Genomic DNA, 27,941 nt, shown 5'->3' with positions numbered 1-27,941 from the left:
TTTCGCTCGGCCGAAAGGCGAAACTAAAGGTACAACCAGCAAAATCAAGAATCATCCAAATCTTGCGAATGAAATAACATCCCAACAACAGATTGACGGACAAACTCTTAACGACCAACAGATAGACCTGCCAGGAAACGCCGCCTATCGCAATGTTTCCCCTTATCTCCCCTACTAATGGCAACGTCTCGTCATTTACCGCACGACATCCCTACATGGAGGGAGACAAAGAAGGAAATTTGCATAAGCCATGAAACTCCAAGTACCACGCATAATCGAGTAAGAAACTGCACTACCTGAATCTAGCAGGGCGCAAACAGGTTCATGATTAATCAGGGAGCAGATGGAGGCAAACCAAGCCCTGACACTAATTTAACATGGGCGCATCCTTTAGGTAGACGAAATTGAAAATCCCGCCCGTTCCTCTTCTGGCGTCACTTGCTCGCACGAGCCGTTCGCTGCAGTTGACAATTGCGAACTAAATGATCAACAGCCCCACATCTAAAACATCTACGCTGTATCCCTGACGAGAGAAGCGGTCCCTTAGGCTGTTTGACAAGCGACATTTGGTCTTGAACGGCGGATGTTTCCTGACGACGTTCATCAGCAAAACTAAACGTTTCAATAGAATCAATCAGACTCGTCAAATCGGTGTACGAAAGCGGCTCCCGCACAAACTCGGTCCACGACCAGTCCTCGGGTCTCATTCCCTGCACTATAACTAGAGCAGCGTCGCGTTCACTTAGAGACATAGTATGCGCGCGAACGGCCATTCGAACCCGCTCAACATACTGGGACAAGCTCTCATTGAACCCCTACACCCTCCAATAATATTGGCCCTCCAAGTACTGCCGAACCATAGGTGAAAGTTTGCGTCTGATAATGGCATCTCTCAACTCATACAAGGTAGCCTGCCCGTGCAAGACTTTCGAAAAAAATTTGAATAAGAACACCATTAGATAACGGATACAAAAGACGCAAAATAATTATCTGGGGAACCTGTAAGGCATCAGCGTGTATCTCAAGATTAACGGTTAACCATAACACCTTCTGAACTTGATCTAAATTGCCAATCATTAATTGGGAAATCCCCTGCAGAAGGTACATAATGGGATTAGGCAATTTTGCAACACATTTCCGACACTTCCCCTTAAACTCTTGACCATGCAAACTTTGATTATTATGGGCTAAGGAAATCAAACTTTCTTCATCATCATCATCACGAATATGCTCCAACTCCAACACACTGGCCTTAACCTGCACGCCGCTTACTTTCTGGACAAGTTGGCCTACCAAGTCGTGCTGTTCTTTATTTAACGACAACAATTCCAAATCACAAATGCACGCGTACCAATGACATAACTGGGCTTGAAATCTCCCCCTCTATTTGGAGGTGACACGTGTACCGTAGAGAAATGCAATATTCTGGGCCAACTCCTCAAGGGCACTACCAATCAAACGTAAAGCATCACTGATATGTCCAACAAGTTCGCCCGAAATGACGACAGGACTAGTCAAGACCCCACGCAATCTAGCATAGCAACCAATTCGCCCCCCCCCCCCCCCTTGCGTGTGCTGTTGCCGAATACTCAACTCGCAGACCAATTGCTCCTTCTTTAAAAGGGCAAGACCGGGACAGTCCCGCTGCCCCATCACGCAAGCTCTGCTACCATTTGTAGCGCCTCCTTTTCTTTTCTCCCAGTCACTCACCCAAAAATCTTAACACAAGCTTTAATACAAAAAGCTTCAAGTTAAGTTTGCATTTATTGCAACACAACCAGTTAAAACACCAACAATTACGTTTTGCAGTTGATTAGGTACGTCACAGCTATACTGACAACAATTTACACAAAACAGATAGTGGCTTGCAAATTTAGAAATTTATATTCTACGAAAATTGGTTCACATTTGACTGGTATACATTATAGCATTGAAACACTTTTCGACGAGATAAGACGTAGAACACGTAGAACTAAGCACATTCACGTGTTACAGGAAACCAGATCAGTGGGCTTACTTCAACACTAAATAAGACAGGATATTGGTACAAATGGCCCTGAGCACTATGGAACTTAACGTCTGAGGTCATCGGTCCCCTAGATCTCAGAACTACTTAAATCTAACTAACCTAAGGACATGACACACATCCATGCCCGAGGCAGGATTTGAACCTGCGACCGTAGCGGTCGCGTGGTTCCAGACTGAAGAGCCTAGAACCGCTGGGCCGCACCGGCCGGCTAAAACAGGATAAATCTAGCACCCATTAAAATGGGCATATACATTAAATCATGGAAACAGCACAATAAATTTAAAGTTATCATAAATATATAACAACACTCTTCTAACACAACTCTGTTTCACCCTGAACAATTCAGCATATAAAAGGGGTTACAAATTATTCTTAAAACCATCACATTGAGATTACATTGGCCGTGTTATATCAACTTTATAAACTCGATCACGCCGCGCGGGATTAGCCGAGCGGTCTCAGGCGCTGCAGTCACGGACTGTGCGGCTGGTCCCGGTGGAGGTTCGAGCCCTCCCTCGGGCATGGGTGTGTGTGTTAGTCCTTAGGATAATTTAGGTTAAGTAGTGTGTAAGCTTAGGGACTGATGACCTTAGCAGTTAAGTCCCATAAGATTAAAAAAAAAAAAAACTCGACCACAATAAGCTACTCCCTAGAGCTATATAAAATTATCATAAGATGAAAGGAATCCTAAAGGACCAGCGTTGATCTAAGGTTTTCTTGAGGAATTAAATCCCTCCGTAAGGCTGACGCAGTTAAAGAAGGGGTAAGATTGACCTCCACAAGGTGCTAAACTCATTAAATGAAGCAATTGGCTGAAGAAGAAACAAGTCATGACAGAAATCGTAACAGCCACCAGGAGCCGGGCAACTGTAACGGCATTTAAGAAGAGACCCGCCAATGAATCTTTGCAGATTACGGGCATTCACACTTCCAAAATAAGGGTAGAAAATAGATGACCTTGTGGTGACTCAAGAAATGAGAGGATTGGAACAAACCGAATAAAATTACTATTAATTAACCTAAGTAATAAATTAAATATATCCCATATGACTGTTGTTAGTGCTGAGGCACTTAACAGGCCATTAAGATGACATAACGTGGACTTGACCAGAACCCAAAAAAAGAGAACATCGCATGTCAAAACCCCATTTCACGGGCGGGACAAGTTTTACATAATTTAAAGTATAAAATAATTATTTGACTAACTAAATAAGATCTCATAGAAAACTGGAGTAACACAAATGAAAATTTAAGTCACATTTATCTTGGTTGCTTGACGTGCGTCGTGAGTGGTATAGGACGTCCGGGTTATCGATTCAAACAAACCCACGACTCAACTACAAGACAACAAGAATTCATTTCTAACACATTGGGCAGAATATTAACACTGAAATGAACCCAACAGCACACTGCGGAAGAAACGGAAGAGAATACTAAAGCATCTGATAGGAACAGTCAACAATAGTCACGACGAATAACTTCGGCAATATGGCTGGGTTACTGAATCACCGTTTTAGCGGACTGTGAATGTCAACCACCGCTAAACAAAGGTGTACGATAGGTCTTAGTTTTATTGATACACACTCTATGAATAACTATCGGTACCGGGACACAATCTTACTTCCACACCGGCAACATAGAGGAAATAGAACTGATAGAATTTCCATAACGTCTTGAATCAGACACCACCATTACGTCCCGATGCCAGTAGCCTTATCGAGGCTACATCCACACTCCTCGCTGTAGGTCTTCCCGTCACCCCCTGCTGCGCGTGCAACGAGGAACTGCACCGCGCAGAGCACTCAGCACCCCCTTGGAATCGCTAGTAAACAAAAAAATGGCGCTTGGCGGGAATTGAAATTAACGCTCCAAGCGGCATTAAGAGGGAGAGGTATCGAACTGTAGTAAAGACACAGTTCAGGATGTATATAGCGACCATCGTCATCAGTGTTCTGGCCTAGGGCAGGTCTTCACACGTAGCTCTGCTTGCAGTCCAGTCATCTGCTACCCTCTTTGTTTTCTCATAATTGTTTTCTGTGCTTATACTATCCACCATCTGGTATATTCTGCGTCTTCTTCTTCTTCTTCTTCTTCTTCTATTCATCGTTCCTTCCACAGCATCCATCCGTGAAAAATTTCTTCTTATCCAGAGTCCAAGTCAATTGTGTTTCCTCTTCCTGAGTACCTTTAAAAATTCTCTGTCTTCTCCCACTCTTCTCAACACCTCCTCATTTCTCACTTTGTGTACCTATTTTATCCGTTCCAACCTCCTCCAACCCACATGTCAAATGCTTCTATTCTACTTTTTTCCTCTTTCCTCAGTGTCCTTGTCTCAACTCTGTATAACGCCTTGTTCCATGTAAAGCACTTTGCCTGTCTCTTCCTCAGGTCTCTGTACATCCATCCACACACAAGCCTCCTGTTTTTTATTAAATCCATCCTTAGCAATTGCTGTATGCGTTTCCGCTTCCTTATTCACCGATAAACCATCAGTTCCACTTGTTTTATGATTCTTCATCTCTCTTAAAGGTCTTACTATTTCACCTTTCAACATGCAATATCGTTTGCCCTTTGCTATAACTTTCATCTCCGCTTCTAATTCAATATCGCTTGGTTTTTGATCAGCCGCATATAGGCATTCTACATGCTCCTTCCACCTTCCCAACATTTCCTCCAGTTTATGAACTTCTTTCTATTCCCATACCTATCCTGCTTTCCTTTGCTTGAAAGACTACATCAGGAGCTAATCTACACAAAATTTCATACTTTCCTTCCTTTCCAAGTTTATATATTTCTTTACAGCTCTCTTTCATCTATGTCTTCCTTGCTTGCTCTGCTTCTCTACTTATTTCAATTTTCAGCCTTCTGTGTTTTCTTTTCCCTTCCTCACTTCCTACTGTCTTCCATTTCCTTCTTCCCTCCATCTTTTTTTTCATTCTTTCCTTATTCTGCCCAATTTTCTACTTCCTCGCCCCTACAACTTCTTCTGCAGGTTCCTTGATGTTTTGGCTCATCCTCTTTCATTACTCGTTTGTACTCTATCATTGGGTTCTCTATCCCATTTTGACATAAAACTGTTTTTCAACTCAGTATTTTTAGCTTCGTTCTTTAATCTTTCTAGGTCACATTTGTCTCTATGTTTTCCTTCTCTCACTCTCTTCAACCTTATTTGAAAGCCTGCCACCATCAAGTTTTGGTCCGGATCTATGTCTGCTCCAAGGTATGCACTGGCATTCTTTACACAGTGTTTATACCTATTCTGAGTTACGCTGTTGATTCATTCAAGATATGCATATTTATCTTCGTCTTCTGTGTTTCCAATCACAAGAGAATTTTCTCTGCACAAATTAACCAGTGTTTCATCCCTGTCGTTCAAATTTCCCAATCCAAACCTTCCAACCATTATCCCTTCTTTTCCCTCTCCTGCCACTGTACTGAAATCTCCCATTACAATGATGCAGGCGTTTCGTTTTTATTTATCCATAATTTCTTCCGTCTTTTCATAATATTACTCTACTTCCTCATCAGCGAACTGACTTGTTGGCATGTAAATATGTATTAAAACGACGTCCTCCTTGTCACATCTTAATCTCATCATCATAAGTCTTTCATCTATGTACTCTACTTTCAGTACGTTTTTCATCAGCCGTTTTTGTATCATAATTACCACACCATAACTGCCACTCTTTTCCCTGCGTGAGTAAAACTGTTTGTACTCTCCACTATCCAACACTTCCTTACTCCCCCATCTGACTTCACACTTTCCTAATACATGCAGTCCATTCTTCATCATTTCCTGTTTGGCATTTTCCAGCTTGCCAGCCTGCAACAGTGTGAACACATACCAATCTTTAAATTCCGTTCCCTCTTCCTACTCCGGTTCATCTTTCCTCCTTCGTCCTCCTCCAACGCTTCTGTATTTGACCTCTATGTAATCGCCTCCTGGAGATCTGAGTGAGGTGCAGTTTTTCCTCCGGATGCTTTTACAAAGAGAGTCGTATCACGCGTTTCCAGGGAAAAATAATGTGGTATCCCGTTCCTTTCCACATGGGAAGATGGTTATCCAGCCGAATTGAGCCGCTCGGTAGGAGTCAGAAGCTGTTTGTAGCCGCCTCTCTGCGAACAGACGCTACAATTTCCCTCTTTTGCCATCGACCCCGTACCAAAGTCCATCTTCTCCGCCGCCTCCGGCATTAGAGGTGGAAGAGGAAAATGAAAGACACCGTCAGACGTCGAGAAAAGAAGAGGTGGCCAAGAGAGGCTGACAGAACGGGAAACAGAAGAAGCCTGACACAAGTAAGTGGAAGTAATGTCAGACTAAGCTAAGGGTTCACGTGGTTGCCACCCACATACTTCCGACTAGGAAGCCCCCTAGGACGTTTCTGACATCAGCCTGATTTGTGGCGCGGTACTACTTGGATACTTTTACAGTACTGATTCCAGACTGAACGTAATTAATGGGAAGAATAAATTACACTTGTATTTCTAGTCATATTTTTCCTTCGTAGTAGTTTGTGTCTCCTTTTATTTACCAAATGTGGTTTTATTGTTGACGATCTTGTTAAATCGATAATCTTGCTGCATTTCTCTGATCCAGTAAACACGCCCAAGATTTTCGAGACTCAAGAAGTCAGAGAACGTAATAACTCTCACCTTCTCGCGTAACGCCCCAGCTCGCGTACGTTAACGAACGTGGGCTGATACACTGGCCAGGTTGGGCGCTGTTTTTTAGGCGGTCTGCCCCCTCCCCCAACGTTCATTCAGATAAATTCTGAGCTGGTTCCCAAATTCCACCTCAGTCAATATGATACACAAACAATTAAAATACTATAACACACGAACAAAGGTTACTCGATTCACCGACAGATGGCGCACATGACTTTTCTGACTTACGCCACCCTGACGACTGTGGCGCCAGGAATGGCATCCAACCGCAAAGTTAAATAATAAAATAAATTTTGGAAAATAAAAATGAATAATTCTGTAAAAGAGTACCCCCTACTAAATGGAATAAACGGTAGTGAAAAGAAGAAGTGGACACAATAAGTCTATTGGGTCGATAGCCATCGTTTGGAGTAGTTCTCTTTGTGAGGAAAGCCTGTCGCTGCTAAGATACAATCTATGAAGTATCGAGAGAGCCAAAAAGTAGGACAGCTTGGTAATTCCTGTAATTGGTCTCTTAAGTGAATGTGTTAGTTGAGAAACAATACATCCTCGAATAAAACAGGAGCACTACAAGTAAACTAAAAACTGGACGCGTTTACGACATATATCATTGTATCCTTGAAATTGAGCACTTAACATGCATGATGTTTAGAACAGTTCTTAGGTGTTGCGTAACATGTTGATCAACGCGCATCTGCTGTATCCATCTTCGAAATGAAAAACATTTGCACATTTGACTTCTGTCCTGATAACGTTATTCCGCTAATGCGATCAAAATTCTCCGAGACAGAAGCAACATGACCCACTGAACCATCCTTCAAACTGTTTTCGACAACACAAAACACATATCTCTGCACAGTTGCGAGCAACATTTTCATTAATTTTTACTGTATTTGATAATCGGTTTCTTTAATCAGTTCAAATCGAAATTTACTGTATTTGGTAGTCGGATTCAGCTATGAAACCATCTTGGGACCAGTGTAATATATTATGGTTAATAAATTCGCCTGAAGATGCTGGTATAAGTGAAACTGATTCATGGTGCTCTATTGCTTTTATTGTAAACCTCAACGGATGAAGGATGCCCCGAAGATTATGTGGACATGTTGTGTGATCAAATGCATCTTATGTGGCACATGTTTCAGTGCCAAGGAAATTGTCTTATAATGTGATAGTGAACATCAAAATAACCCTTGGACCACCCTATCATCATATCTATGTATTGTCGATCATCTGTGTTCGACTGTATAACAGACACACTGTATTATATTTCATTGAAAATAACCAACAGCAGAATTAAACCGATCTCTGCCGGACAAATAATACACAATAACTTTATAAATAATTAGCTACTAGCATTTCTCCACTACACAATGAATTTCCGTTGTATGACTGATCAAATATTCAAAGGAAGACATATTTTATAACAGGCTATTACATCAATCATACTGATACTTTTTGAATTTGTCGAGGGCGTCCGCAGCTCGTGGTCGTGCGGTAGCGTTCTCGCTTCCCGCGCCCGGGTTCCCGGGTTCGATTCCCAGCGGGGTCAGGGATTTTCTCTGCCTCTTGATGAGGCAGTTCTAAGTTCTAGGGGACTAATGACCGTAGATGTTAAGTCCCGTAGTGCTCAGAGCCATTTTGTCGAGGGTGTGGCGCCCACCAAGAAGAAATAAATTAATGAAGGTTGACGAAAGCCTTCTTATTCACGTTCGTTCACGAATTTACGTCATTTTACTGACAATTTGAGGATGATCTGTGCTGTTGGCAATAAGTTCTAGGGGACTGATGACCACAGCAGTTGAGTCCCATAGTGCTCAGAGCCATTTGAAGCCACAAAGTGAATGTTATGAGTAGTAATTCAGGTCTTATAGACATTAATAGCATTAGTCACTGAGCACTTTCTGAAAATTCATAGTGCAGGAAAGAAATTAATTGCAACGTTTCACAAAGAGCAATTCTTGTATTCCATGACAAAGATTTCGGTATTTGTTAAGTACTGAAATCACGATAGCTGGTGTAAGTTTATTCTCTGTGTCGCTGTTGGTTTACTGAAAAGATGTGAAGAATTATTTAAGAAGATTTCAGAAACTAATTCGCTAACCATGGATGACACGGTTCACATATGTGGTGAAACTGTTGAAAACAAGAAGACACGGTCGATGGTGAGCGAAGTGATATAGTGATAAACCGCTATATTGCTTCTAGGTGAAAAATTAAAAGTATGTGGAGAAATGTGATCCGAAGTTAATACATGACTATAACAACAAGTGCACTACCAACTGTTCTATGCGAACACGAGTCAACGACTAATTCTATGCTTCATCTTGCTACAGGTTTCTCTTCATTTCTTCCTACTTGTCACAGGCAATCAACGCGACATATATTCCACAAGGGGAAAAAATCCATCTCAGTAATGGCTACGCATTCTCATTTACAGTTTGTTGTGACCCACCATACTTAGATTTGTTGTTGTTCTCTTTCATAACCTAACAAGCTCTACAAGACGAATCTTCCAAAACCAGCACTTATCCAGCTTCGTAAAATGAAGTTAGTGCTCTCTTTCTAGGTAGTTACCTATAAAAAGGGCCACGAGTGGAGTAAGGGTTAGCAAGAGACGTCTCATTTAAATAAAGCCAGTACGGTAGGCAAAAATACGATAAACCACCCATTCACATACATTGTGAGTGTGCCGTCTTTAAAGCTCTTATTTTGCTGCAATGGCAGCTCGGAATTTGTGGTTCAGTAACGCATTGCTTGGCTCTGGTCCTAAACGGCATTTTTTTTTTCGGATTGTGTCGAGACGGCCGCGGTGGTCTCGCGGTTCTAGGCGCGCAGTCCGGAACCACGCGACTGCTACGGTCGCAGGTTCGAATCCTCCCTCGGGCATGGCTGTGTGTGATGTCCTTAGGTTAGTTAGGTTTAACTAGTTCTAAGTTCTAGGGGACTGATGATCTAAGATGTTAAGTCCCATAGTGCTCAGAGCCATTTGAACCATTTTTTGGACTTGTGTCGAGGTCCGGTGAGCCGGCTAGTCTGTGACTGGCGGTTCTCCATCTGCCTCGGCGAATGCGGGCTGGTTCCCCTTATTCCGCCTCAGTTACACTATGTCGGCAACTGCTGCGCAAACAAGTTATCCACGTACGCGTACACCTTCATTACTCTCCCACGCAAACTTAGGGGTTACACTCGTCTGGTGTGAGAATTTCCCTGAGGGGTCCACCGGGGGCCGAACCGCACAATAACCCTGGGTTCGGTGTGGGGCAGCGGAGGGGTGAAGTGGACTGCGGTAGTCGTCATGGGGCTGTGGACCACTGCGGCTGCGGCGGGGACGGAGCCTCTCCGTCGTTTCTAGGTCCCCGATTAACATACAATACAATGCAATACAAGCTACACTTTACCTACTTCTCTACATAGTCGCCGCTCCGACTTAGACATCTCTCGTTGCGTTGTACCAACTTCCCAATACCCTCATCATAGAAGGCAGCCGCGTATGCTTTCTGCCGATTCTCTACGCTCGTCTACAGATCGTTGTCCGTGCCAAAATGTTGTATTCATAGCTAGCGGTTCATGTGAGCAGAGATGAAACTCAGGACGAGCTGTGTTGTGGATGGTCAGACACTTCCCATCGAAAAGCTGCAGGAGGCTTTTCATTGCCCTTGCAGAGTACGGCCGGGAATTGTCATGGAGAACGAAGCGCATGACAGTCATATCATATCGGGTGCACGACACCAGGCGAAATCTCTCAACAGGCCCTCATCTATGCAGGGAGACATTATTTTCTAGGCATCTTTACGTATCCACTGTGAGCTAAGAATTGAAAAGAGCAACGTGCCGCCATCGACGGGCATACTAGAGATGCTACCCAACATATCTGTGCAAAGCGTCATCAGATTTTCACAGTGGTTTCCATTTAGCGACCGATCTGAATTTACTTGCTGAATAGCCCTCGTATATTACTGTGAATATACGCGTAGAAAAGAATAGTACTTACCTCAAATGCATTTCTTTGCACTGTGGAGCTCTTTTGGAGGGTTTCCAATCTTACTGTAAAGGAACTTTAGGAATCTTGTATCTATTGAACAGAAAGTGTGCAGAAAGTAGTGCGTTACCTACCTGCTATGGACATGTGCTTCACGTGCCTCTCGACAGAATGCAGGACCGCCACGGGGACTGTCTTCAGCAAGTTCTCACTGATGTCGAGAAAACGCACACTCCTCAACGTCCGAAATGCGTCATCAACTATGGTCGAAATTTTGTTGCCGTTGAGGCGAAGGTCAGTCAGTCTCTGCAGATGGCGGAATGTCTTCTTACCGACGTAAGTTATTTGGTTGAAGGAGAAATCTAACACTTTGATATTTTTACTTTCTAAGAACACGTCCTCTATGAACTTGAGATGGTTGCCGGAGAGATTGAGCATCTCAATGTAAACGAGTCCCTGCAGAATTTCTTGGCTCCATTTACTGATGTGATTCTCGCTGAGGTCGAGCTTCCGCAGATCAGTGAGATTCCTGAAAGCTCCCACTGCGATGTCCGTAATGTTGTTCCTATTCAGGTACAGGTTGAGCAACTTGCCGAATCTGCTGAGCTCGTGGTTTCTGACAACACTCAGATTTGTGCCTGTGATGTGTATTTCTTGCAGGTTGGACTTATCGTGCACCACAGACATGTTTCCTACCCAGTAAAGCGGATTTCCGGTGAAGTTGAGCCAACCGAGAGACGGCAAGTTCTTGTCGGATAGGGCGAGAGTGGGCAGCTGCTTGAATCTGTTGTAAGACAGGTCGAGCCTCCGCAGGGAAGTGGACAACAGGAAAAAGTTGCTGGGCAGCGACAGGAGCGAGTTTCTTGCAAGGTCTATAGAGATGAGGTGGGGAAATTTGGTGTACTTGAAGCCACCGAAAGACGAAATGAAATTCCTACTGAAATCTAAATGTTTCAACATGTACAGGTTGTTTAATCTTCGCATGTCCACGTTCGAGAGACGGTTTTCTGATATTATTAGCACCTCGAGACTCGAAATGATGGCGAGAGCTTCGTAAGGAATTTCTGTGAAAGAGTTCTTGTGCAGGCGGATTTCTTTCAGGCGTTTTAAGCCTTTAAACAGATCTTTGTTGAGTTTGTGTAGTCCGTTCCCACTGAGCTCGAGGCGCACGAGGTCGGCGTTGGTGGCCAGTAGGTGCCTGGGCACGTCGCCGATCTGGGCTCTGGCCAGCGAGAGAACTTGCAGCGACGGCAGGCTGGAAAGAGCACCCGACCGGATGCCCGCGAGGCTATTGGCAGACGCGTGCAGAACCCGCAGTCCCGGAACGTCCAGCTGTCCCACGGCTGCCGCCGACAGGTTGTTGCCTTCCAGGTTCAGCTCGTTCAGATTGTTCAGACCGCGGAACGCACCGCTCTCTATTTTCACTATGCCGCACTTTTTCAGGCTGAGGATTCGTATTGGAAGACCTTGCTGCAGCATATTTTCGTGGAGGACGGCAATTGAGTTGCCAGTAAGATCGAGAACACGTAGTTGGTTGAGGAACGTCAGTGCGAACGAATCCACCTTCGTTATGGCGTTCCCCGACAGGTACAGGTCGACGAGCCCGTGGAGTCCGAGGAAAGTGTTTTTCGTTATGTACTGCAGCTTGTTGAAACTGAGGTCCAGAGTCTTGAGACGCGACATTTGGATGAACGCTCTGTCTTCTATGACGGATATACTGTTGTTTGTCAGGTACAGCTTCTCGGTAACTATAAGGTCGCTGAACAGGAATCTGCCGATTCTGTTGATGTTGTTGTGGCTGAGCGACACGATCTGGGTATTAGACTGGCCGCGGAGGCTGCTGTTGTGGAGGAAAGCCAGTCTGTTGTAGCCGAGTCTGATGGATACTAGGGACGAAGACTGGTGGGGAAAAATATCGCTCAGGGATTCTACGTAATTCTTCTCGAGGTTTATGTGCTGCAGATATCTCTGGTTCCTGAATGCGGCCGTTTCGATAACGGAGATTTCGTTATTTTGCAGCTCTAGTTCGAATAGGGAAACGGTACTTTTGAAGAGGTCTTTAGACACTTTATCAATTTTATTGTTGTGCAGTCTCAATACGGTGAGGTTTTTGAGCGTGCTCAGCGTTTTCCGTTGCAGTTCGGATATCCTGTTGCCGTCCAGGGAAAGCTTGGTGAGGTTTTCGCAGCTGACGAGGAGGTCGTGTGGAATAGTCTGTAGAAAGTTGTCACTCAAGCGTAACTGCAGTAAGTGGCGCAACTCTCGCATCGAGTCCGAGCCGATGTGGCGTATCGCGTTTCGCTGGAGGTGTATTACTTCTAAACTCACGGAACCCTTGAAAGCACCGCCAGGAATCTTTAGTATGTTGTTTTCAGACAGGTACAGTTCCTTGAGTTCTGGAAGACTCGCGAACATGTCGCCGATGTGATGCAGGTGGTTGTTGCTGAGGTCGACAGTGCGCAGCTGTCGGTTGTCTCTGAAGGTGTCCTCGGAAAGGGAGACGAGACGGTTGTGGCTCAGGTCGACGGATTCGAGGTCGAGCAGCGGCGCGAAAGCTTCCTCGTGCACGCCGTCGACGACGTTGTGGCGCAGCGACAGCTGTCGCAGCGCCGGCATCGCGACGAAGGCGTGCGCGTCGACGGTCGACAGCTCGTTGTGCGCCACGTCGAGCAGCAGCAGCGCGCCGAGGCGCGTCGCGTTGGGCTGCGGCACTGACGAGATCTCGTTGCGCGCCAGGCGGAGCGTGCGCAGCGCGCGCAGCCCGCCCAGCTCGGCCAACGGCAGCGCCCGCAGCCGGTTGCTCGACAGGTCGAGCTCGGCGAGCGACTCCTCGAGGCCGGCGAAGGCGTGCTCGGACAGCGCGCGCACCCTGTTGGCGCGCAGGCTGAGCGCGGCCAGCGGCAGCCCGCGGAAGGCGTGCGCGGGCACGGCCGACACGAGGTTGGCGTCGAGCGAGAGGGAGCGCAGGGCGGCGAGCCCGCGCAGCGCCGCCACGGGCACGGCGGCGAGCCCCGCGCCGCTCACGCCGAGCGCCGTCAGGCAGCGCCGCAGCCCGCGCAGGCTGTCGTCGCGCAGCGCGCCCGGCCCGGCGCCCGCGATGTGCAGCTGTCGCAGCGGCGGCGACGGCGCGAAGGCGGGCGCGCTGCCCTCCAGCTGCTGCACCGTCAGCGACGCGACGGGCAGCCGCAGCGGCGCCAGCACTGCGGCCAGCGTGTCGCCCGCCACGTGCGCGCAGCTCACCACCAGCCCCGCCTCCGTGTGGCGGCACGCGCACGGCGAGCAGTCCTCCGCCTCCGCCCCCGGCGCCGACACGGCCGCCGCAGCCGCCGCCGCCGCCACCGCCACAGCCGCCGCCGCCAGCGCTAGTGCCACCACTAGCACTGCGCTCCTCATCCGGCAGCATCTGTTAGCAGCGCGAGAAAAGCGACCTTACCCCACAGAAACACTGTCGCGCCGTACTGGTCATTAACTAACGAGGGAAAGGCCTCAGACACGGCGAACAGGTTCGGTTCATATTTGCGAAGTCCTTCGTGTACATTCTAAAATGAAAAAGACTCTACGCCAGGGGCGGCTCCTGTATAGGTTTGCAGGTTTGTGCTACCCCCAAGGAATAATTTTGTTCAACTGTGTTTGCCTTCTGAGCGTTCTATACTAGTGGAGACGTAGCGCGCCGTTTATCTCTTTTGAAATGCCCGGGCTCCAAACGCCGAACGCAGCGGAGTTGGACGGAATGTGCCGACGACGACAGCGGGTTGCACTGTGGCTGCAAACGCCGACTGTGGCGTATCACAGGGGGTGCGGGGGCAACGCTTGGCATCACTGTACTCGTACGTGGGCCTTGTGTGTATAAAAACCTCACCCAGGCCACCCTGCCAGCTTCAGGAAGAGGGCCCGAAATCTTCCGAAGGGAAACGGAACTATCGGATCTTCGAACAAAGCGGGATTCTCGCGCCACCTTACCAATTCAGGTGTATCTGAGAGCGAACTATTTCCTGTGCGTTGTGTTAGTTATTTTAGAGAGTGCTACAGTGAATTTTGAGGCTCAAGTGACAAGTGAATACGGGAAATAATGAATCAGGTAATTTCATTGCCGGAGTGGCCGTGCGGTTCTAGACGCTACAGTCTGGAGCCGAGCGCCCGCTACGGTCGCAGGTTCGAATCCTGCCTCGGGCATGGATGTGTGTGATGTCCTTAGGTTAGTTAGGTTTAATTAGTTCTAAGTTCTAGGCGACTGATGACCTCAGAAGTTAAGTCGCGTAGTACTCAGAGCCATTTGAACCATTTTAATTTCATTGCTCTCTGAACCCTTTAGTTCACGGAAGTTTGAAGAAAAATTAGAAATCGAGAGGCTAGGTAGGCCGACTCCTGCTTTAACTATTTCGCAGACCGTTAAAACAAAAAGTCGACAGTTCAATAGGAAATTTAACTCTGAATTGTACAACAAGCATGAATGGCTATGTGGTTGTGACATGAAAACTGCCTTATTTTGTTTTCCTTGTTTTTATTATTTGGAGTAGATCTTTCATGGTCTAAACACGGAGTCTGTGACACTCAACACCTCCATGACAAAATTAGAAACCACGAACATGACAAAATTAGAAACCACGAACTTTCTTCAGTACATGTAAATAATATTTTGAATATATCAAATCTAGGCAATGTAAATCAAGCTACCCAATTAGACAGTGGGTACAGAAGGTCCGTGGCATTACACAACCAAAAAGTTACCGATAATAGGTACACATTGAATCTAATTATTAACTGTATTCGTTTCTGTGGTGCGTTGGAACTTGCCCTTAGAGGACACGATGAGACTGAATCATCTTCCAATCCTGGTGTTTTTCGTTCCTTAATTAATTTTAGTGCAGAATTAGACTCGGTGTTAAAATCGCGTTTAGAGAAAGCTACAGTTTTCAAAGGAACCTCATAAGCCATCCAGAATGAACTACTCCGGTGCATGCTTCAGGTCTGCCAAGAGGAAATTAGAAAGGAAATTAAGGGTGCTGAGTTGAAAGATTTTGGGACTTCATATCACCAGAAAAGCATAATGCCCAGTCTTTGGCAACGTGCATCATCGAACAGATAAATAATCATTTAGGGAATTGTCCACATAAGCTAATAGCGCAAAAATATGACGGTGCAGCAGTCATGAGTGGTTCGTCACGTGGGGTGCAGGCTCCTGTTAAGGAAAAGTTTCCCAATGCTTCATACATGCGTTGCTATCCCCACCAGTTGAACCTCATTATGCTCAAAGCCGCTTCCATTAATAAAAATGTGCGAATATTCTTCACTAAACTTCAGGGACTTTGCAGCTTCTTTTCAGCAACTCCTCAAAGAACAGCAGTTCTCGACGAAATAGTACGAAAACGACTGCCACGTTCAGTGCCTACTCGTTGGAATTTTTAGCCAAGGAGCGTCAATACCGTTTTCGAACATAGGGAAGATATTATCACGTGCATGAATAATATGAGCCAGGGGGAAAAACTGTGTAATGAGAACACGATCCTGCAAGCCTGTGGCTTAGTAACAATTTTGGACGATGAAAAGTTCATTTTCTGTCTTTCATTTTTTCATAAAATCATGATGCATGTGGATATTTTGTGTAACTAGCTACAGAAAAGGCATATTGACACAACTTACAGACACAATCAGCTGACAGCTTTTGAGCGTGAAATTGCGAACATTAGAGAAGGAGTGAGTGAAAATTCAACAGGTTTACACGAGTACCATAAAAGAGGGAGAACTGAAGATGGCTCAGCGATGTGTAATCTACTGCGGGAGGCAAAAGAAGTATGTGATGTCGTAAGTTACGAGGCAAAAGGAAGATTCAAGTTCACTGAGCACCTAGTTGCAGCCTCTCTCTTTCTACCAGAGGAATTCGCTACTTACTCTTCCAGTTTTCCAGAAGCTTATTTCAGAGCTGCTATTGAATGCTACTCGTTTTTGGAAGCAAAGAAATTTCGAACAGAACTCTCTGTTATTTACGGAAGAGAGGAGTTCAAAAGCATGTGTGGAGCTTTGAGCTTTCTGGATTACATAACATACAATAATCTTTGTGATACTCTGCGAATCTGTGAAGCTCCTGAAAGCAGTAATTACAATTCCAATGACCACATCAGAAGCAGAACGTTGTTTTTCTTCGCTGAAACGCATCAAAACCTTCTTGCGGAATACTATGGACCAAGAAAGACTATCACCACTCGCGATGCTATCTACTGAACGAGACCTCGTTTTAGGAATTGCAGACTTCAATCAAAGAGTGATCGAAAGATTTGCAAATATGAAGGAAAGAAGAATAGAGTTCCTGTACAAGTGATCACCACCACATCGAAACACAGAGATATAATCGAACGGCGTTAACATCAGTGCTGCTGAAAAAGGTTAGTAAGGCATGCCTACCACTTTTCGAGTATATAGAGCTGCAGTTGATTTTAATTCCTTTTATTCTGCAAAAGTAATACTTTTTCTGTGTACATCTTTTGGTTTTATTGTGAGTAGATGCAGGTGTGACACGAGCGAGCGGTCTGTTTGCATCGGGCATTACAAAAACATGGAGCTGTGTACTGATTTTCTCTCTTTTGTTGATGTTTTCCTTCGTGAGTAAAGTGCACCACCATTTTCTTTGGTCACGAGCCACCACTGCTCTACGTACGCTATTTTTAATAAAACCACCTCAAAAGTTCATAAGGAGTAATCGATTCAAAATTGATGAGATCGATAGATAATTGAAAAGTGTGCATTTTTCGTCGTTATATATGGGGGTCTGCAAACGCTTATTTTCCTATGAGGGGCTGTCAAAATGTTTCCGTTCGAGGGCATTGCTGCAGCGTATATGCAACGTAGGGCGGCTTCGATGCGGGTGTACAGGGAGTTCGGAAATTCCCGTAACAAACTTCTAGGACTTGTAAAGGGAAGTGAGTAGGTAATATATTGAATAGGAATCTTCTCCGAAAGCGTACCGTTTCCGTGTTACAGCCTTTTGAAAACATGTTCGCTAGGTGGGTATGCAGGAGGGTATTCATTGTGGGGTGTGGTTGTGTCGGATCGGCCGATGTCATTTGACGTCCATCCTACCTCTGTGACCTGGTTCGAGCCTCATTCAAGTGTCTATGAGTGTTAGAGAAACATGGCTGATTACACGTTTGTAGAATGCACCGACATAATCGTTCCGAATGGCGATGCTCACAGCAATGCAAGAGATCTCCGTCGTACACCCTTTTTGCCACAATTACGCAACGCATTCGAGCAGGCGTGACTGTGGTCTTCCAAGGAAATGCCAGACACCCGAACTGGGTGAGACCGGGCTGCATCACGTTGGAGAGAACCGGTCAACGAGTACATGAGCAATTTCTTTGCCTGTTAAAGAGTGGAACTGTAAAACAAGTGACGCACTGGGTCACCCCTAATCAGTTACTTGTGAAAGTTGTAGCGTTACCAACATGTTTTCAAATGGTTGTAGCACGGAAAATGTTAAGTTTCCGGACACTGGTTCCAATTCAAAGTAGTATCTACTCACACCCCACTACATGTCCTAAAAGTCTGTAACGGGAATATCTGAACAGCCTGTACAAAAACCGACATTTAGGTTCAAAATGGCTCTGAGCACTATGGGACTTAACATCTGAGGTCATCAGTCCCCTAGAACTTAGAACTACTTAAACCTAACTAACCTAACGACATCACACACATCCATGCCCGAGGCAGGATTCGAACCTGCGACCGTAGCGGTCGCGCGGTTCCAGACTGTAGCGCCTAGAACCGCTCGGCCACACCGGCCGGCCCGACATTTAGGTAAGCTATTAGTGTAGTAGTCGTTGTCTTTCCGACGGGCGTGCTTAAATGCGGAAACGTAAACTTTGGCGACGATATTACCAAACGTGTCCCAACAGACAAATGTGCTGTTATCCTTTTCTTGGCTGCCGTAGGGCACCACTGGTAGACATCCTTCGGAGAATAAAAAATATGAATGGGGCAGCATGTGTGTCGCAAATCACCGTTGTGAAATGGTGCGAGAAAGGGTGCTCCTACTCCATGATAACGCATGTCCCCATATCGCAAATCGTAACGCAGAAATTACGCCAATCCAAGTGCGAGACACTCAGACACCCGCTCCATAGTCCTGATCGCTCCCCACGTGATTTTCACGCCTTCGGTCCCTTAAAATAGGCCTTCAAGGGTCGACGATTCCTGTTCACCGAGGATGTGTAGCCCTTCACGCACCGTGACACTGCGTTTTACCAAACGGGTATATTCAACCTATGGCGTTGATAGGATAATTGCCTCATTGCTCACGGCGATTTTGACTGATCCGCATACCGGTTCTTGACTGTACGGCGTTCGAACGAAAACTTTTTGGTCGCCCCTTACAGAAATCGAGTAAAGAAAATGTTACGACTGGCGTACCATGTACCCATATGCTTAACGCTGTTCAAAGAAAGCACCGCTGGCATAGTGGCCAAGGCATCTAGCTGACGAGCAGCAAATATGCTTCCAGCTGTTTTCTTATTTGTATTTTTTCCTTACGGAAACTGGTAGGGGTAGGCAATCAATAAGGAATGATAACAAGATAGGCAAATCAATTTCTGAAACGACTTGGATTACTAAACAATTAAAGATTTAGTTCTGACTGCCTTACAATGGCCCTTTCAATCTGTCTGTTACATGTCCTCACTTACATGGATGGTGTATGTGATATAAAGATTCAAAGCAAATGTACTCAAGCCACCAAGAACGTCTAATTGCCGCGCGGGATTAGCCGAGCGGTCTAAGGCGCTGCAGTCATGGATTGTGCGGCTGGTCCCAGCGGGGGTTCGAGTCCTCCCTCGGGCATGGGTGTGTGTGTTTGTCCTTAGGATAATTTAGGTTAAGTAGTGTGTGAGTTTAGGGACTGATGACCTTAGCAGTTAAGTCCCACAATATTTCACACACATTTGAACATTTGAACGTCTAATGAAGTTCAGTCTTCGTCCAACTGCATCGTTCCACCTGAAGATTTGGCAGAAAACAGACTTCGTTTACGTTTAAAACTATTTCTTTTCGTGGAATTAATTTTAATGCATACCACGCATACAGTAGCATCGCCTATAATTGGTGCTGAAAGGTGATCATGAACTGTACTGTGAATCGTTGTTGTAACCATATGGTTTTGCAGTTCCCGCTGTGTGCAATTTTAAAACCTTCAAATAAAGTTCTGTGCCACGCCTCGCTGTTAACAAGCATTGAGCGGTTCGGTGACCCATATGACAAATTGACAGCAGTATTATTCGGATCTGTTTTCGTACAGGGAGTCTTAAAATATTAATTCCTTATTAATCCAAGTCGTTTCGAAATTTATTTACCTACCTTACTATTATTCGTTATTGATTACCTTATTAACTCTTCTATTGATACTAATTTAGATACGAAAAGAATACAAATAATAAAAAAATACAGAATGCATTTCCGAATCGAGCAGAGGTTCTCTGCTCCACAGCCAAATGCCTTCGTCGTCAGGTCAGCGGCGCTTTCTTTTAACAGTGTTTACGTTATTGGTACACAAGAGGCAGCCGTAACAGTTTCTTGCCACGATTTCTAGGAAAATACATCTTTGCAGATCCCACATATGATGATGACCAAGTGCACAGTTTTCAATTATCTATCGATCCCGTAAATTTTGAGTCGGTTACGCGTCATATACCATTGGGGTGGTTTTCTCCAAAAAGGGTGGGGGGTGGGGGGGTGATGTTGAACGAAGATATCTTACAGTCCTTCATTTTGGGCTGTACACAAACGACCTGCCAATTTTGAGCCGAATCAGTTAGCCGTATCTGAAGCCTTCTCCATGTAAGCATTTTAAATTCTATGGTGATAGAGGCGAGATCATGGTTGTGTTAAAATTTGGAATTTAAAATGTTGATTCTGCCATTCACAATGGAAAAGCACTTATTTTCACGCATTCTGTAGGTACGTGGCTTCACACAGACATATGTTTGGTAGTCTGTTTCAGATATAAACAAAAACTGCAGTGTCAAAGATGATATTTACTCTGTGTTCACTCTTGATGTGTAACGCCTTTTTCAGTGTTTTTCACGAATATTGTATCTTCTTTGACGACGATAATCAATTAAAGTCTCATGATGGTCTTTTAACCAGAAAACTGGTCACAAAAATATAAATTAATACTGTAGAACGTACGAATATTGTGTTCTTTATTAGTAATTACGAAGTTGTTCTATCAAGAAGCGAAGGGAAAAATAAGTTAACATGGTAAATAAAAACATCAACGTAACAAGCCATAAAATAATAAGGGGAAACTTACGCGAAAGTTATCAACATAGTAAAAAAAAAATTATTGGGTCTTCCCTTACTACATGGTATTGAATATTATGTTCCAATTTCACTTCTAAGTGTGATAAAAATAATAATTAAGAAAAGATTGCACAGAGCCACACCGCTTTGTTGCTTTGTATTTCTTCATGTTATTTATTCCTGAGGTTAACCTAGAACGACACGGAAAGCAAAGACTGCTTGAGGATGAAGAAGAGAATACGTATGGTTTGCACTAGTTCACCCACATAAGGTAAGACCTAATATGAACACTGTCAAACCTTTGATTCAGGTTTCCCGTAACGTACATTTTGGCAACATTGTGTGTCCTTTCTTCACAAATCACTGACATTATAGTATTTAAATTTGGAGTGCAATTAGTCATTACTTTACTGAAACATTCTGTTGGAGGAATTTTCATTTACTACAATAATAAGGCATTTACGTAAGAGAAAAGCCCTAAGATTTGGTATATTTTTTTCCACGAAATTGGGAAGCTGTAAAAATCTAGCAAAAGACGAATCAATATTCTGTTCCACAGATATCTGTAATAATGGTATATCAAATGCTGTACAAAAATACATTAATTTCGTTCTGACAGATTTTTCAAAAAAGGAACATTTGTGCTCACCTTGTTGTAAAAGATTCAATTGTTTATAATTAAAAATATGTAACTGCAATAAGCACGAAAGGTATGAGTCTATTCGTATAACATTCCTTAACAACTGTGCCAAAATTAGTTACTTTGCCTTGAAAATTTTGGATTTATAAGTTTTTTTTTCAGAGTAATGCAGCTTTGCAGATGTCCCCTTTAAGCTTTTTGTGACATTTAAGTTTCTCTCGACGTACAAATATTCAAATAACTTACGGGAATACAGCCGTATTACATCATAGACAACCGTCAATATTTCGACAGGTGAATTACCCCGTCGCTTCCAATACACAAATGCAATGGTAGAGTGCTGCGCAAGAAAATTTAGAACCTCTATAGGCGGGGTTAATTCTACGAAAAACCACAGTACGGCACATGCAGAAAGACGACACACAATCCATGAACAACCAGCACCACCGCACAGACAAAGACGACAACGTCAGAAATTATCGACAGTGCATATTTATTCCCAACGGATGAGCAAGCAGCATTAACTCTTTCTCTCTGCTGTTTGAACACACACTCACAGAGAGAGAGAGAGAGAGAGAGAGAGAGAGAGAGAGCACCACGATTCCCAGCAGAATATAAGCACAAAGTTCCGTCACCGTTTCTAAAGTTGCTTACTAATTTTAGGGTCTCTAGATGATGATATTGACTTATGGAAGGCGGGTGTCTACAGTTGCGTATCATGCAATAGTCAGACCATCAGAATCGTGAAGTATCGGCATATAGAGCATAAGAACTACACAAGATTACAACAGCCGAAAAGATCTGCAATTCTAGAACATTGTCTTGGTACCGCTCACCCTATGGAAGACAACGATATATGATTCGGGCGTACAGTTCCGCCTATTGGGACAGTGTTATTAAGGAAGCAGCTGAAATCAGTTTAGGAAGTGAACTTACATATTTCTGCCTGGATTCTGCTCTCTCCCTGGTCAAACATCAGAGGTACCGAGTTATAGCTACTTGCTCACCCGCTGGTAATTAATATTCATTATCGATAACTTCTAACGTGGGTCATCTTTAATTGTGTAGTGGCTCTAGCTATTAACGTTGTGTGTGTGTTACCTTCCCGCATAGCCCTATTATGCTTCATTGACTGGCTTATCCCCGCCTACCGAGGGTTTCAGTTTCCTTGCACAGTAATCTGTCCCTGAAAGTGAGTGTATCGAACTATCACCCAATGACGACCTCACCCGCCTGCATATCTGTACGTTATTTGAACACTAGATCTTTTTTAAAATTTACGAAGCGCTTCTGAGGCTTTTCTCCATCACCAGGTGGCAGTTCCGGAGCTTAGCAAGTTATACACTCAACAAATTCTAGATATTTAGACATTGTTGGCTTCTCAGCAACTAAACACCCCAACTGTCATCCGACGATGGAGAAATACTTCCTAATCGTGACGTATACAGGAAATTTTAAAATTCAATTACTGGTTACGGTGTTACTTTATTTATACATACACTCATCATCCATATTGTCTTAACGCAATAATTTGCATTGCGCAGAAGCCATTGACAAAAATAATTTTGCATGGTTTATGTTTTGGCTTGCATTCTAACTTAAAAAAAAGAGGCAACTATATACGAGGGGCGTTCAGAAAGTAAGCTCCGATCGGTCGCGAAATGGAAACGACTATGAAAATCCGATAAAGCTTTGCACAGATGTGTTGGGTAGTGTCTCTAGTATAACCCCAGTTAGCATCACGTCGCTCTTCTCATTTCTGAGCTCGCAGTGAGTGCGTAAAGATGTCTAGAAAATAGTGTCTGCCGCCAAGTACGAGGGCCTGGTGAGAAATTTCGCCTGAAGCTATGCAGCTAACATTACATAACTGTCATGCTGTTTCTTCTTCAAGACAATTCTCAGCCGCATTCTGCAGGGGCAATGAAGATGCTCCTGCATCGTTTTCAAATGGAAATGTGAGATTACCCACAATAAAGTCCGCAATTGTCTCCCCCTGAGTTTCATCTCTGGTCACATGAACCGCTGTCTTTGAAGACAACATTTTGACACAGACAACGAGGTGTAGGCCAGCGTGGAGAATTGGCGGAAAGCACTGGCGGCTGCCTTCTATGATGAGGCTATTGAAAAGTTGGTACAACGCTATGACAAAAGTCTAAGTCAGAACGGCGACTACGTAGAGAAGTAGCTGAAAGGTGTAGCTAATTGTTACAAGTAAAACATTTCTGATGTTCACTGTGGTTTCAATTTGGCAATCAATCGGAGCTTACTTTCTGAACAGGCCTCGTAATTACATTAACATGAACATCCCTCAAATCTGAAATATGTAAGGCATACTTCATCACTTGATGGACACTAGATAAAGTTTCTATCGGTACGTATAGAGTTACTGTCAGGAGTAAGGGAAGCTGATCATGAACGTTGTAAACTGGCTTCTAAGGAGGAGGATGGGGGCAGGGAGGGGGGGGGGGTGGAGAATTGAGGGCACTAGTCCTGAAATGTCGAGGTGTTCTACAGAAATGTTGGCACATGACACTATTGATGTGAACCGTTCGTTCGCATCAATAGTGATATATGCCGCCTCTCCATGAAACACTGCCGGCCACTGTGGCCGAGCGGTTCTAAGCGCTCCAGTCCGGAACCGCGCTGCTACTACGGTCGCAGATTTGAATCCTGCCTCGGGCATGGATGTGTATGATGTCCTTAGGTTAGTTAGGTTTAAGTAGTTCTAAGTCTAGGGGACTGGTGACCTCAGATATTAAGCCCCATAGTGCTTAGAGCCATTTGAACCATGAAACACTGCGGATAGTTCTCTAATTTACCACTAGACTTGGGTATATAGCCTGGTAACGGGAATTTTGCACTATAATATCACCTCCCTTTCCTGACCAATTCAAACTGACGTAAAGCCCTTCCATCACTTTCGAATGGGCTGCATTCTGAGCGAACATCTCAGAATTAGCTTGTGATAGTGACTTCGAATGCAAAAATGGAATTCGAGTGGATAAGCATCGAAATCAAATATGAAGTTATAAACTGTTCTATTATTGTTATGAATACCAGCTAGAATCTACATTGATCGCCGTTTAAATTACACAAATCCGTTCGACAAGTGGAAGTAGCTCAACAAGTGTCGGAAGACCTCAACGGGTGCGTGGAGCCATGTTGTCCACAGTGTTAGCCATAGATTTTACGTTCGCGCTTCTTTTCACTTTCATGATTAATCACAACAACGAAACTACAACAGCAATGCACAGACACTTATCACTGACATCCTCGCGACACAGACACAGTACTGCAGTACTACGTCGAGGTGTAAGGAAAGACGCTAGATTGACATTTCATTCCATCCTGCGAACAATATTGAGAATAGCTGCAGTATTCAGACAGAACTGATAGCTAGGTAGTGCAGTTGAATAACAACACAGTATAATTGAAAGCCACGCTGCTTGTCATCAGCACACTTCCAGAAAGAAAGATATTTAGGACTGTCTTCGTTCTCATTTTTCTCATGAAACTTCTAACATTTCCTAATAGGGAATAAACACCTCAAGTTCAATATAGCGGATATGACGTCACAGTGGTTATAGGCGCAGTCGCAGGAGACCAGTTACTTGCAGTACGCTGCCTCATACTCGAAGATTATTTCTGCGTCTAGAGGAAATTTATACAACTTTCGAATATATGTTGCAGTGATAGAGTGGATTTTGAAGAAATGCCCAGTTCTACATCTACATCTATACTCCGCGAGCCACCTTACGGTGTGTGGCGGAGGGTACTTATTGTACCACTATCTGATCCCCCCTTCCCTGTTCCATTCACGAATTGTGCGTGGGAAGAACGACTGCTTGTAAGTCTCCGTATTTGCTCTAATTTCTCGGATCTTTTCGTTGTGATCATTACGCGAGATATATGTGGGCGGTAGTAATATGTTGCCCATCTCTTCCCGGAATGTGCTCTCTCGTAATTTCGATAATAAACCTCTCCGTATTGCGTAACGCCTTTCTTGAAGTGTCCGCCACTGGAGCTTGTTCAGCATCTCCGTAACGCTCTCGCGCTGACTAAATGTCCCCATGACGAATCGCGCTGCTTTTCGCTGGATCATGTCTATCTCTTCTATTAATCCAACCTGGTAAGGGTCCCATACTGATGAGCAATACTCAAGAATCGGACGAACAAGCGTTTTGTAAGCTACTTCTTTCGTCGATGAGTCACATTTTCTTAGAATTCTTCCTATGAATCTCAACCTGGCGCCTGCTTTTCCCACTATTTGTTTTATGTGATCATTCCACTTCAGATCGCTCCGGATAGTAACTCCTAAGTATTTTACGGTCGTTACCGCTTCCAATGATTTACCACCTATGGCATAATCGTACTGGAATGGATTTCTGCCCCTATGTATGCGCATTATATTACATTTATCTACGTTTAGGGAAAGCTGCCAGCTGTCGCACCATTCATTAATCCTCTGCAGGTCTTCCTGGAGTACGTACGAGTCTTCTGATGTTGCTACTTTCTTGTAGACAACCGTGTCATCTGCAAATAGCCTCACGGAGCTACCGATGTTGTCAACTAAGTCATTTATGTATATTGTAAACAATAAAGGTCCTATCACGCTTCCTTGCGGTACTCCCGAAATTACCTCTACATCTGCAGATTTTGAACCGTTAAGAATGACATGTTGTGTTCTTTCTTCTAGGAAATCCTGAATCCAATCACAAACCTGGTCCGATATTCCGTAAGCACGTATTTTTTTCACTAAACGTAAGTGCGGAACCGTATCAAATGCCTTCCTGAAGTCCAGGAATACGGCATCAATCTGCTCGCCAGTGTCTACGGCACTGTGAATTTCTTGGGCAAATAGGGCGAGCTGGGTTTCACATGATCTCTGTTTGCGGAATCCATGTTGGTTATGATGAAGGAGATTTGTATTATCTAAGAACGTCATAATACGAGAACACAAAACATGTTCCATTATTCTACAACAGATTGACGTAAGTGAAATAGGCCTATAATTATTCGCATCTGATTTATGACCCTTCTTGAAAATGGGAACGACCTGTGCTTTCTTCCAGTCGCTAGGTACTTTACGTTCTTCCAGAGATCTACGATAAATTGCTGATAGAAAGGGGGCAAGTTCTTTAGCATAATCACTGTAGAATCTTAAGGGTATCTCGTCTGGTCCGGATGCTTTTCCGCTACTAAGTGATAGCAGTTGTTTTTCAATTCCGATATCGTTTATTTCAATATTTTCCATTTTGGCGTCCGTGCGACGGCTGAAGTCAGGGACCGTGTTACGATTTTCCGCAGTGAAACAGTTTCGGAACACTGAATTCAGTATTTCTGCCTTTCTTCGGTCGTCCTCTGTTTCGGTGCCATCGTGGTCAACGAGTGACTGAATAGGGGATTTAGATCCGCTTACCGATTTTACATATGACCAAAACTTTTTAGGGTTCTTGTTTAGATTGTTTGCCAATGTTTTATGTTCGAATTCGTTGAATGCTTCTCTCATTGCTCTCTTTACGCTCTTTTTCGTTTCGTTCAGCTTTTCCTTATCAGCTATGATTCGACTACTCTTAAACCTATGGTGAAGCTTTCTTTGTTTCCGTAGTACCTTTCGTACATGATTGTTATACCACGGTGGATCTTTCCCCTCGCTTTGGACCTTAGTCGGTACGAACTTATCTAAGGCGTACTGGACGATGTTTCTGAATTTTTTCCATTTTTGTTCCACATCCTCTTCCTCAGAGATGAACGTTTGATGGTGGTCACTCAGATATTCTGCGATTTGTGCCCTATCACTCTTGTTAAGCAAATAGATTTTCCTTCCTTTCTTGGCATTTCTTATTACACTTGTAGTCATTGATGCAACCACTGACTTATGATCACTGATACCCTCTTCTACATTCACGGAGTCGAAAAGTTCCGGTCTATTTGTTGCTATGAGGTCTAAAACGTTAGCTTCACGAGTTGGTTCTCTAACTATCTGCTCGAAGTAATTCTCGGACAAGGCAGTCAGGATAATGTCACAAGAGTCTCTGTCCCTGGCTCCAGTTCTGATTGTGTGACTATCCCATTCTATACCTGGTAGATTGAAGTCTCCCCCTATTACAATAGTATGATCACGAAACTTCTTCACGACGTTCTGCAGGTTCTCTCTGAGGCGCTCAACTACTACGGTTGCTGATGCAGGTGGCCTATAGAAGCATCCGACTATCATATCTGACCCACCTTTGATACTTAACTTAACCCAGATTATTTCACATTCGCATTCGCTAATAACTTCACTGGATATTATTGAATTCTTTACTGCTATAAATACTCCTCCACCATTGGCGTTT

At 44.3% G+C, this 27,941-nt stretch overlaps 1 protein-coding gene across 1 annotated transcript in view; it reads right to left on the bottom strand.

Annotated features, from left to right (window-relative positions):
* The window catches only part of LOC126249418 (protein artichoke-like), a 426,659-nt gene extending 412,590 nt beyond the window's left edge, over positions 1-14,069 (bottom strand). Inside the window, exon 1 of the mRNA XM_049951071.1 lies at positions 10,811-14,069. Within this exon, the coding sequence (XP_049807028.1) occupies positions 10,811-14,069 (3,259 nt within the window). The remainder of the gene's footprint in view (positions 1-10,810) is intronic.
* Between the last annotated feature and the right edge of the window lie 13,872 nt (positions 14,070-27,941).

Source organism: Schistocerca nitens, chromosome 3, assembly GCF_023898315.1.
Source record: "Schistocerca nitens isolate TAMUIC-IGC-003100 chromosome 3, iqSchNite1.1, whole genome shotgun sequence".
NCBI lineage: Eukaryota > Metazoa > Arthropoda > Insecta > Orthoptera > Acrididae > Schistocerca > Schistocerca nitens.
Note: the sequence above shows the minus strand (reverse complement) of the source record. Positions and strands in the feature narration are given on the sequence as shown.